This window comes from Artibeus jamaicensis, unplaced genomic scaffold (assembly GCF_021234435.1).
Source record: "Artibeus jamaicensis isolate MK-2021 breed Jamaican fruit bat unplaced genomic scaffold, CSHL_Jam_final contig_797, whole genome shotgun sequence".
Lineage (NCBI taxonomy): Eukaryota > Metazoa > Chordata > Mammalia > Chiroptera > Phyllostomidae > Artibeus > Artibeus jamaicensis.
In genome coordinates, this window is record NW_026521977.1 from 14903132 (window position 1) to 14916456 (window position 13325).

At 34.9% G+C, this 13325-nt stretch overlaps 1 protein-coding gene across 1 annotated transcript in view; it reads right to left on the bottom strand.

Moving 5' to 3' along the window:
* Nucleotides 1–1565: 1565 nt before the first annotated feature.
* The window catches only part of KIF18A (kinesin family member 18A), a 71527-nt gene continuing 59767 nt past the window's right edge, over nt 1566–13325 (bottom strand). The window contains exons 14-17 of the mRNA XM_037146041.2: nt 10248–10689; nt 9478–9585; nt 4210–4319; nt 1566–2132 (exon numbers count right to left, since the gene is read on the bottom strand). Of these exons, the coding sequence (XP_037001936.2) occupies nt 2050–2132; nt 4210–4319; nt 9478–9585; nt 10248–10689 (743 nt within the window). The 3' untranslated portion in view covers nt 1566–2049. The remainder of the gene's footprint in view (nt 2133–4209; nt 4320–9477; nt 9586–10247; nt 10690–13325) is intronic.

Here is a 13325-nt window from a genome sequence, read left to right on the forward strand (position 1 = left end):
ATATTGTTACACTTCATGTTATACTTCCAAAATGTTTCTTAAGCTCTCCTCTTTTAAATTCCCTTTTCTTGTTGCAGTTCTGCCTGGGTATTTTTTTTTTTTACCTTGTCCTCCAAATCACCAATTTGTTCCTCTGCTCCATCTAACCCACTACTTATTCCTTCCAGTGTATTATTTATTTCAGATATTGCAGTCTTCATTTCTCACTGGTCCTTTTTTATGGTTTCTATGTCTTTATTCATACTGTTGAGCATCCTTATAGTCATTACTTTAAACTCTATCTGATAAATTGCTTGCCTCCATTTTTATCTAGTTCTTTTTCTGAAGAATTCTCTTGTTCTTTAATTTAGGGTCTGTTTCTTTGCCTTACCATTTCAGAAGCTTCTTTGTATTTTCAGCCTTAGTTGTTAGTTGTTAAACTAATCAATGATATGCCCTGTAGCTGTAATCAGTAGCCTGACTTAACTTCCTCAGTGTGGGGCAGAGTAATTCTTGTGGATAGTGCTACTGCTTCCCTTCAGGTTGATGCCACTTGGAGAGGAGTGCTCTGCCTAAGAGAGATGGCTCCTGCAGTCTGGGGAATGACTCAGCACAGGGATTCTGGAGGCTGTCCCTTCAATTCTCTCCCCAGAGCCTCCAACGTGACTTTCCTTAAGTGTCTCTAGTCTTCTCTGCCATCGCTTGGATGGAATCCAGGGTAAGTGGTTACAAATGAAATTTTGTAGTTGGCACTTTCAGAGAGTCTCTGTGTCTCCAGCTATCTCTCCCTGGTAGATAGAAATCCTGCTGCTTTTCATAGCTGGATGTTATCTGGGTTTCTTTCCAGCTCTGGTGCTGTTGGCTGGGGAGCCCAGCTTGGGATTTAGACTCCACACTTCTCAGGGGGAACTCCATGACCCCTGAAATATCCCTCTGGAACTTCAGCCACCCTGGAAGCCCAGCCAGCCCTCTTGGGCTTCCTCTGCACTCCCTACCAGTCTCACTGTAGTGAAGTGGTTCCTTCTGTTTGTCTTTGGTTATAAGGCTTCTCTCCAGCTAGTGTTCAGTTGGTTATTCCTCACATACTGTTCTTATACATTGCCACCAGTGGGGTCTAGGGCAACAGCTGATAATCCAACATTAACATTTCTATAGTAAAATCTATGAATATTGCTTTGATGGGACAGTTCTCAAGCCACATAAAATCAAAAGTACATATAACCCGATATTTGTTGTATTCAGAAGATAAACAGACCAATCAAGGCAGTGGAATAGGGATATAGAATTAAGCTGTAGCTCTATGCACTTCATGTAGCAAAAGGAAGAATTAAAATGTTTTCTCAATACCATTAAGGAAACTATAGATTATTTTCAGACTTTGTTCTAGTGCTACATATCTAGATGTAATATGAAATACAAATCTACAAAACTCACATTTTATATAAAATAGTTCAAAGTGTTTAAGGGGTGGTAATGAGACAGAAAAACATATATTATAAAATCTATGACTTTAATATACTAAGTAGGCATGGAACAATATTAGTATTTTATTCATGAAGGCTATTTAAATAATATTTACAACAACTTTATGGGAACACATATGTACATTTGTACATCAAAGTATTTTTGCAAAGAAAAGTTACATGTATGATTAAAATAATGTAAGACCAAATACATCCAGGGCCATAATTTTATTACTTCTGAAATCTTATTTTCAAAAAAACAGTAAGGATAATTTAGCTCACTATTTTTTCTAAAATATTCTAATCAACCTGTTGCAGAATAACAAAAATGAGCTACCACCATGCTGACTTAAGGATTTTAAAAGGTAGCAAACATTTTAGAAATTGAAAACATAACCTTCTCTGTTAAAAATTTTTATTTGCTTAGAATACAAAAGAACAAAAGTGAAAGAATTTCACTTTCTGCTTGCTGAAGCTACTATTATGGTAAGCCTAGTTTTAAGATGGTCTTTTAAAATTTTTTAAAATAAGTTTCTGTAAGGTAACTGGTAATAAACCCTTTTAAAAGCAGAGTTGTCCATTTAATTTCTCTCAATTTTGAAGTGACTTATCTTAAATTTTCTTTTGAAATACTTCTTCCAAACTTTCTGACTATGTTTGGCTTTACTTTATGGATGCTTCTTTTATATTCTAGAGAAGAAACAAGAAAATTGATCAGTATGATAAAAGCATCATTTAAAAATTCCCACCATTCATTCCACTTTTAGAAATCAATTTCCCCACATTTCAACAGAAGTTATAGTGTGTGCATGCCCACACACACCTGCAGTTTAACTTTTGTTCTTTTTGAACTAATGAAAGACTAATTCTATAAGCATTGTTCTGTTTCTTGTTTGCATATAAATTTTTGTCATTCTTTGGATTATCTCCCTAAGGCTTCTTAAACTTCCACATTTTTCCAATTTATAAGTATCATTCCAATCTAGTATGTCCTAAAGTGCTGATCCTGGTCCCACAGCCTGCTTACCACCACCTCTCAAATGTGATCTACCTGTGCTACTTCATCAGTGATTCTCTACTCAAAGGAGGGCCACAACAGGCTGCCAATCAACCTTTTTAGGGACCGGTCTACTCTGTTATCCATTTTCTTGGTCACATTAAGTTTTAGTTTTAGGGACACATACTCTCTTGACACTCTTTTTTATTTTTCTAACTGTGCAGTAAACAGTAGTTACCTCCTTTTCCACCTATGCTCCCTTGTTTTTTGTTTGTCAGTATTAGAGAATTCAGTTGAATATATTCTAAGGAAGCCAGTTACACTTCTCTTACTTTTCCAGTGGTTTCTGATGTATAGTCATGTCTCACTTGGATACCCTAATGTACCCAAATTACTAACTTTCTTAAATTAATCTCTTCCTAAGTGCTCCATTATCCTTAACACATCATCTTTTAACTTAGCCGTAGCTCTTCTTTCCTCTTTGGCAAGCATTGTAGTTTAGTATCATCTCCTACCTTTTTCTGCATTCATCTTTTTTACACATGAGACATTTGATGCATTTTACACTAATATTAGAAAATAAGCACATTAGAAAACCAAATATTTTTTATTTAGGATTATCATAAACTTGTTATGTTGTAGAATCATGATTTTTTAAAAAAAATTTTTTAAGGAGACCCATGGGGCAGTATGTATTTATACCAACTGCATATACATATTGTTAAGCATTATTAAATATGGCATGTTAAACCAAAATTATAGTGAACTTTACTTTCCAGGGTTTTACTGAGTTTTAAATTTGCATAAAAACATTTCCATTGAACCTAAGGCAAACAAGAAAGCTACCACAAGAAGTAAGGATTTATCAGTATAGTTTGGCAAAGCCATTGAGAGATTTTATATTACTGTAATAAAAGAGCATCAACAGAAAAAAAGTAGCAACAGTGTTCATATTTTCTTAGAAACACTCATGATCTCATAAACCCCTTTAAATTCCAAGTGCTAGATTTTTAAGTTCCTTTAAAGAAACCAAACAAAAATCTTAATGATTCCTTGTATTCATTACAGAACGTAGCACATAGTGAATGTGCAGTAAATATATACTTTCTGAATGAAGTCTCAGGAACTCTAGTGCCAAAAAAAAAGACATCTGGACACCAAAGCCTAGCAACTGACCGACAGACACTATGTACCTCTAGTTTTACTGAATATGTGGCTGTGCTGATGTGAACTTGTGTCAGCTCTGCTGTGTAACTGACTGTAGTCACCCCCAACAGCATCTTTCTCAACTTGCTAATTGGGAGTTACAATGTGATGGAGCCTGGCTACAATTGCACAAATGAGTCAGAGGCCATATTATTAAAAATAATAGGCTAATAAAAAATTTCAAATAGGTATAGTTTATTGGCAAAATTTATTTAATCACTAACCTAGTAAAGAATGCGTGTAGCTAATTATTTCAATTATTAGTTAAATTATTCACCACTTCTTCTGCCATGTGAAGCAGTACGGATAACAAAGAGGGTGCAGAATACAGCATCAGGAGATGCGGTTCTCAGTCACGGCCCCACTGTGAAGTTCCTGTGTGGGTTAGGTAAGTGTTTTCAATTTAGCTTCCTTATCTGTGACATGGATAATCACACTTACCATGTAATAAAAGTGATGAGTAGATAAAAGGAGATTCATACGAAAACACTACAAAAATGTAACGTATTATACCTGTGTTAGGTAATCATGTTATGAAATATCAAAGTAAAAGCTCAGACATACCGACTGCTGGTCCATTTTCTTGTAAGAGCTTATTGCTTGAATTATCTTGTCGAACACGTTTGGCAAATCCAGAATTTTCTTCAGCAGTTAGCAAAGTATTTGATGCAGAACTTGAGAGGAAAATTTTTATTTTAGTTAAGCATGTTTTATAGTTCTACGTTCTAATATGTATTTATTCTTACATGCAATAAAGAGTAATGAAAAAGTAAAATACTAAATCCTAAGTTGTGAAATCCCATAGGAGTGACCAGAGGTACTAAGCACATTTTTGGCCCATTGGGAAATTTAGCTGTGTATGATTTTAATGTTTATTCAAAACCAGAGATTGTGACTGTAGGTGTATGTAACAGCTCTGTTCACACAACATCTCCTGGGGGCTCTGCTGGAACACCAGCAAGCACGGCTACTCACAGTGCAGTGATAGGGAGCACACTACAGGTGAAAAGATGGGCTCATACTGCAATTTGGAGCAAGAACCCTGATCTTGCTCCAAATATAAATAAGCGAGATTGTTTGGAAATCTTGTTTTTAACTCAAAACACTATTAACAGCCTGAAAGTCTGTCTGAGTTAAAAACAGTGCCACAGGTTTTCAAACTATAAGAAGCTAGCCCTGGCTGGTGTAGCTCAGTGGATTGAGCACGGGCCTGCGAACCAGATGATCTCGGTTCAATTCCCAGTCAGGGCACGTTCGTGGGTTGCAGGCCAGTTCCCAGCAGGGGATGCACCAGAAGCAACCATGCATTGATGTTTCTCTCCCTCTCTCCTTCCCTTCCCCTCTAAAGATAAATTAAAAAAAAAAAAAGAAGCTGTAGGTTCCTGAGTTTAGAAGACGAAAGAAGCACAAAATATTTTGTGGATGAGTTTGATCTGTGCCTGGGAAAAGGGCAATCCCAGTCTTTGAAGCCCCAGAGAGGATCAAGTTTTAACAAAAAAATTAACTGATTCAAAATAAACGAATTTTAGAGAATTTCTGGCTCATAAATATATATATATATATCATTTTACAAACTGATATTAATTTGACAGCCATATTAACAATTGAAGGCTTCCCTTTTATGGCAACGACTTGCTCTTCTGGCAATTCTAACCATGTAGCAAACTGATGTGGGTGTATGTTTATGAAACAGGGAGAAGATGAGTTAGTTGTATGTTCATTTAAAGTAGTCAGAAATGACAATTTAATGTAACAGTGAAGAAAAATAGGTATGAGCACAGTGAATGCTGTGAAAAATAACTCACCCAATGTACCTCATTTTTCTAGAGCTTTTATGATGATTAGTGTTCTTAACAGTGATTTTACCTATTCCATTCAAGAATACAAATATCAACCCCAAATAATTACAAAGTAGTACTACTAGTTTTATGAAAGTAAACAAATTCAGTTGTAGAAATTTTCCATCCCTAAATCGTATTAAACTAGGTTACTATAATTCTCCAAAAGGATATTAAATACCTTTTTTCTGATAATATGTACATAAGTTGTCTAAGGCAACAATTCTTTTTTTCCTATCATTTGGTGATTTTATTTCAAGTATCCATGTCACTGGTTCATTTTGATAGTGCTGGTTTTCCTTACAGTTTATCTTATAATTGTCTTTATTATTTTATGGTATGATTCTTCACTGCAGTTAGTTTTAGAACCTTTATTTTTACTCACAGATTTTTACTTGAAAAATTATGGTTTTGGATAAATCTATCTCAATAAAACTTGTATTTCTGTGTGCCTACTATACTTTCATAACCATTAATAAGTTAGGATTTAACCTTCTGTTCCCTTACATAGAAAGAATGCTACTGCTTAATAGACACAATGCATCCCATATTCTTTCAGTTGAGATAATTTTTAGTTGAAATCATTAGACGTCCTTCAAAATAAACCAAAAATGTTTGGCAAGGTGTGAGACTATATTTCTGGATGCTAAGAAAGACTGTGAAACAAACAAATAAACAAAACCAATCAAATAAAAACAAAGTAACAAAATCCCAAAACTCCTAATATAATGTATAAGTAAAATTTTACATATGTATACATAATATTTGTATCTCTGGTCGACCGATTAATTTAGTTAAAACAGTCTGCTCTAGGCCCTGGCTGGGAAGCTCCGTCAGAGCACTGTCCCTGCATGTCCAGGTTGCAGGTTCAATCCCTGGTCAGAATCAACATACGAGAATCAACTAATAAATGCATTAATAGGTGGAACAACAAATAAGATGTTTCGCTCCCCACCCCCTCTTCCTCTTTAAAAAATCAACTTTAAAAAGTGTGCTACAGTGATAATGAATATATTGAAATAATTAAAAATCTAACATTCTTAATTGAGCTAGTAACAAAAAAAATACAGGTTGGTAGGTTTTTTGAATATCCAGTGCTTTTGGAGTGTAATATATCTTTTTCAGAGAAAAAAACTGATATAAAATAAAAATAAAAACTACACAAGGCCTTCTCTTCTTTACTTTAAAAAACATATTAGAATATAAACACAACTCAACATGTACATAAAGCTCTGAAGTGGAAAATACCAGAGTTTATTACTTTCAAGCTCATATAGATTTAATTGGGAAAGGAAGATTTTTAAAAAAGTAATTATGTACATTTCTAGCATTAATCTCTTTTAATCATAGTTAATGGCAGGATCTAATTATTGGTACCAGAGGGAATGTAATAGAGCAATTAATAAGCTATGAAAAATCTTACTTTCTTTATATGTCCTTTAATATTATTTCACAATATTAGTTGCTCATGGGAAAGCTATTTAACTCATCTAAAACTAATACAAATAGACATTTACCTACCTGGACATTTGATTTTGATAATGACTATGTTTCCATTTAAAAATTATTATTAGCTATAAACCTCTGCTGTATCTTAGTTAACACAACGGAGAATACTACCAGAAGTGAATCACCAGAAGGGTCCCCAACACTAATTTATTGAAAGAATAACCCATGGACATGGTGAAAATGAGTGGTGAGATGAATGACACAGGTGACAGTGACGGATGCTCAAACATGAGCCCGACAACCTGCACAAATCTGTGCCATAGCAGACTACAAAATTTTAAATGGCATGAATGGTCAGAGATATTGAGGAAAAAAATCAGTCCACAAAGTTTTAATGTACATATTCCAAAGATCTGCCGTACTTTGGTTGGAGGGGAAAGGACAGATGCTAAATGCACCTGTGAGGTGACACTATGTGGCACAAATGAACAGGCTAGTTGTAAATTTGTTCATACTAGCTCAGATGAGACTGGGTCATGGTGGACAATGAGAAACTTACAGAGAACTATCTCAAGATCTTACATCACACTCTTTCCCCCCATAATCACATGTCAAAATAAAGAGGAGCAAGTCAGATCCATTTTACAATATAACCATTCACTATATCTCGTCATTACATTTAATGTTGCAGGATATAAAGACTATCTGTGATAGATTTCATATCTCATGACAGTATATTTATGATTTTTCTGTTTTCTTTGAATTTTAGAGGTGTTATTGCTATGTACCTAGTGTATTTCTCTTTATACTACTGCTTCTTGTGGTTTGCAGTGATTCTTGGATATGTGTTTTATCTTTTGTCAGTTTCAGAAAAGAGTTCGCCAACCTCTCAAATACTGATTGACCACCCTCTTTTTCTCATTTGTTTCTGGGACTCAAAATACATATATGTGTCTCATATTTCTTTTTAATTGTGTCCCATATTTTTCATTGTGCTTCATATTTCTTTTAGTCTTCTCCATATTTTCTTTTTTTGTCCTTCATACATAGGTTTACATATTTTTGTATCCATCTGTCTTCCAGTTCATTAAACTGTCTTTTGTGCCTAATCTGTTAAAATAATTTACTGAGTTTTTAATTTCAGTAAATTATATATCTTCAGTTCTAGAATATACATTTGGTTCATTTTAATAGAATCTAGTTCTTTGGGAAATTATCATCTATTTTGTTCAACTTCTTAATCACAGTTAAAATTTTTAAGTCCTTATCATCTCAATACCTGCATCACTTACAGATCATCCCTCTCTCATTTGTCTCTTGATTTTCAGGCATTCGGTCCTGTTTCCTGGTATACTTGGTAATGTTTGCTTAAGTACTAAACACAGCGTATGAAAAACTACAGAGGCTCTGGATGGTATATTCTTCCGGAAATGATTTTCTTCTGGCAAGCAGGCAGAACAGAGATAGATCACCTTGATCCAAAACGGGACTGAGCTGGTTTGAGGTCCGTTTCAGGCTTTCAAGAACTGGTCTGTTTCCAGTTTGCCCTACCCCTGGGCTATCGGCCTTCAGGGGTCTCACATAAAAAAATCCTGGGTGTTTAAGAGGGCCCTTTCTCCATGGTGACCCCTGAACGTGAATCTGTGTATCCAAGTCCCATGAGCATGTGCCAGTTCTGCTTGATTTGTTAGTTTCTTAGCAGCTACCTACCTCCAGCTTGGTTTCTTGAACTCTTACTCCACAGAGGTCAGAACTTGGCAAATAAATATCTGGAGGGCCAGAAGCTATATAGAATGATTTTGTTTCTCTAGCTCAGTGAGACTGCCGATAAGCTCTAAACTTCCATTTTATGCTTGGTCTCTAATCATAATGCCATGGATTGACAAAAAAAAGAGACGGGAAGGTCTGGCTCTCTACAGCTCGTTTTCCCTTTTTTCTGGCACCTGAGACCTTCAAATCCTGGTTGCCTTGGTTGTTCTGTGCCTACAAGCAGCTATTAGTTGTTATTTTATCAACTTTTATAATTTTTCTCAATGGATAGCTTGGTCTGATACCAGTTTTAGTGTCATAGCCAGAAGTCTCTTTACATTTTAGTCATATATCAAAATCATTAAACTAATGTAATTTTAGGACTAATTGAATATCACTAATGTCTAAATGGAAAAATACCAAATGAATAAAGTCACCAAAAGGAAAGTTAAAATTAAGTGACATTTTTGAAGCCTGTAAGACTTTAAAATTTATTTTCAAAATCTGAAATATGGAATACTGTATGCAAATATCAAGTGAAATACTGGGGCTTTATCAAGATCTCCGTTTGATAATATATCCAGGGTCACATTCAGAGCAATTTATTACATGTATGCTTAAACATGAATTGACAGTTTAATGATAAGAAATAAAAAGAACTCTAGGAAACAAAGTTCCTAGTTCTGTGTTGTTACATAAGCTCATCTTTAAGAACTCTAGGAGCTTTGTTTCCTAGAGTTCTTAAAGATGAGCTTATGTAACAACACAGACTGAACTAGTTCACGTCTGATCATACCTTGCTAGTTTCCGTTTCCGTTTGGCAGCAGCGGTCATGGCCATGTAGGACGGCACTATGTGTCGTACGGGCAGAGGGTGTTTCGTGGAGAATGAGGAAGGGGCAAGCCTATATATTAAATAATAAAAAACAGAAAGCAATTTTGATTTGTACTATGCAGAAAGGCTACACACTTACATGATTGGAATACCGCTCCACAGTAAAAGATAAAGGAAAATATTATACAGTACTATAAAACCTCCCTTGCTTACTCTGGAATTTTGTTTTCTCATTTTTACACTGTAGAGTTGCTATCAAGAAATTGCTGCATTCCCAACAGCATGGCAGGGTGAAGGTATTGTTCTTCTCATACGTAGATTAGCTGTGATAATACGTACAGATGGAATAAGAAGAGTGTGTCTGCTTGAATGACATCCACTCAGCCATACCTTAGATATATGAATACTTTAGAATAAGTTGAAGTTTGTTAAACATCAATAGTAACTGTGAAATTTTCTTTATTGAAGATATTAGTGAATAATACCAGTAATCTTCCAATAATGGCTTGTAGCATCTGACTTTAGTATGAAGAGCAAACTAAATGTATCTTAAGGTATCTTCTAGCCTAACAAAGGTCAAACAACTTAAGATATTAACTTGAAGACTTTAAAATTGACCTATAAAATAGACTTCAAATAAAGCTAAAGTATAAGAAAGCAAACAGTTAAAGGCTACCAAAAACAAACAAACAAAGAAACAAACAAGCATGGACAAATACTCTCTTTCCATACCTTTGTACAATATTATTGTCTGGTACCGATTGTTGCTCAGGTAATTTACTGTTCAATATCTTGGTGTCTTCACACATAGTAACTGTAGAGTTCAAATCCTCCTGTCTGTATTCTTTTCTCCTGCAGACAGGGATATCCACTTCACATGCCATTTTCAGAGAATTGTCACTGTTTGCATTTGAGCTAATGGCCTGGCAACTCATAGTATTAGATAACGGTTTTAATAAGTTCGCTGTAGGTGGATTTTGAGAAGTTTTTCTACAATCTTCTGGGGTATACACAATAGGTTGAAGTTCTTTGCTGAAAGAGTCATTGAGCTGCACACTTTCAGACAGCGCAGACTTTTGGGTAAGCTCTGCTTTCAAGGGAGAAGGCATTAGTTTTCTTCGAGTTCTTTTTGGTGAAGGAATGTTAAGCAGATTAGATTCGCCTGAAGATGTGCCTGTTTGACAAAATTAAAAAGAAGTTCAATAATGTTGCTAAACAGTTTTTATTTAAAATTTTAAAAAGATTTTATTTATTTATTTTTAGACAGAGGGGAAGGGAAGGAGAAAGGGGGAAAGGAACATCAGTGTGTGGTTGCCTCCCATGTCGCCCCCCACTGGGACCCAGCCAGCTACCCAGGCATGTTCCCTGACTGAGAATCCAACCAGCGACCCTTTGGTTTGCAAGCTGTGCTCAATCCACTAAGCTACACCAGCCAGGGCAGTTTTTATTTAAATTTATTGGGGTGACATTGGTTAATAAGATTATATAGGTCTCAAGTGTACCTTCCTATGATGCATGATTTGTATATTGCATTGTGTAAATAGTTTTCTAACAATCCTATCAGTTAAAAAAATAACACTGATTATAAAGTACATTTTCTGCCAAACGATAAAAATTTAAAAGAAAATAAATAAGTTGGAAAGGAATATAAATCATTTATTGTTAATAACTTTATATAAAGAGAGTCTATTAAGAAAATAAATAATAAATGGCTAATATCAATTTATAGACATAGCTATATTGAGATATTGAGTGATCATGAAAACAAATTTCCAACCAATTACAATAACATATGCAACCAACTTCCAGCTTTCCTTTTTGATTTAGGTTTAACATAACAAAAAGTATCAACATTCGTGGGCACAGAGATTTCTAACTTGTCCTATTGTAAAATATCACTAGTTCATTACTAATTGAGTGAACCTCTATTCTAAGGTAACATGAACGGCAATAACCAATAAAATCCAAGATGAATGAAAGAACTGCATTTTATAATATGCCATATACAGTTAATTAAGCATTCTGGTGGATTGATTTATTTCCTGTTACCATACATAATTCATAGGTTTGCAAAAATAAGATTAATACCAAAGCTAAATAAACCTAATTTGAAGAATTTAGAATACTCTTACTTAACCATTATCTCTCTATGAAAGCAAGTCTCCCAAATGTTAAGTCACCAAGTTTAATAAACTTCTCTTAGCTACAACTTCTGTAGTTTTTCAGAGTGATTTCCCTACTTCCTCTCCAGCATCTTTTACCTTCTTCTTCCTCCATTCAGTAAATGTATATGTTTCCCTAGGGATATGTATTTGACCTTCTAGATTTCTTCCTCTACACTCTCTTATTTCTAATTATCCTCTTACCGCTGCCTTCTCAGTCATTTGGGTCTCCAACAACCAGAAGTTTTTAAACTTTTCCTTGTGTGCCCTAATCTCCACCAATTCTGCCTCTGTTACACTTATATAGTTAAAACATAATTCTAATGGTGCCATTCTTATAATTAAACACATAGTAATATTCAAACAGAAGCAACTACCCAGAGATTTTTAGTAGAATTCTTGTTTGTTCGTCCAATATTAAGAGACAAATTGTCTTGTTTGAACTTAAGTGTGAATTCCCACCATACTAAAGCACATAACGCCTCCCAATCACCATTTTTAATGTACAAAGTCATGACTTGGTTACATACATAACAATAAACTTGCCCTGCTCCATATGCTTCTCTTGTATTTAATTAACTATTTCTTTCTGCTCTATTTCGTTCTGCTGAACTTCATGGCACCTGACACAACATAATTTTGCTTGGAGTATATAGTCCAGGAAGAAACTATCCATATTATGTGTATTTCTGCCCATGCTTTCAAATCATGCAGTAAATTTCCTAAACGACTTTGTATATGTTTTATGATATAATATTAAAAACACTGAAAGCTGAATAAATTAAGGGTCACAGTTCAATACAGCAACTGCAACTTTCGACCAAGTGAGAAAGTGCACGTACAGCCATCACCAAACACACGCGGATTATGAAGTGAGTTAACAGTGGGCTCTGCTACGGTTTGGTGGACAATTACCCTCTAGGAAATACAGTTTAAAAACAGGAAGAAAAAATACGATCCCTGTTCTACTAAGAAATTTCACTTTTCTGAGAACTAGATAAATGAGATCCAGATCTTAAAATAATTTTCCACTCCCTTTAACATGACATTTGTCAAATTTTCCATTACCAGATATTTTTATACTAATGCTGCAGTATAAAGACAGTTACTTTTCTCCACTGTGCTGCTACCACCAATTTGGTGGCTATTAATAGCTGGAAGATTAACTTCTTTTCCCATGAGAGGCAGCAGGGGTATATAGAGGATAGAAAACTATATCAAGGATAGAGAACTGAATTGGGAGTCAGGAGACTTGGATTCTATTTCTGGCTTTGCCAATGACTCGCTGAGTGACCTTGGGCAACTCATTTAAGCAGTGTGGGCATTAATGCCCACCCACCCAAAAGGAAACACTACCTTTTTATGTACAGGGCATTTTCTAGGATTAGTTAATATCTATAAAAGATTTAATGTTCAAAGAAATGCTCTAGAAATATAAATATGCTTTGACTGTTAGTATTACTACTTCACGGCGGAACATTGTAACTGACTTTCCAGTATCCCACCAATACTTAACTCACAGGTAAGACTATATTTAAAACAATGTCTCCCTTTCAGTCTATCAGATATCCAGTTTATCAGGGCTGATGATGAACTGGAATAGAAGCCAAAGCAGGCACATGTCAGTGTTATTTAACTTAGAACACAA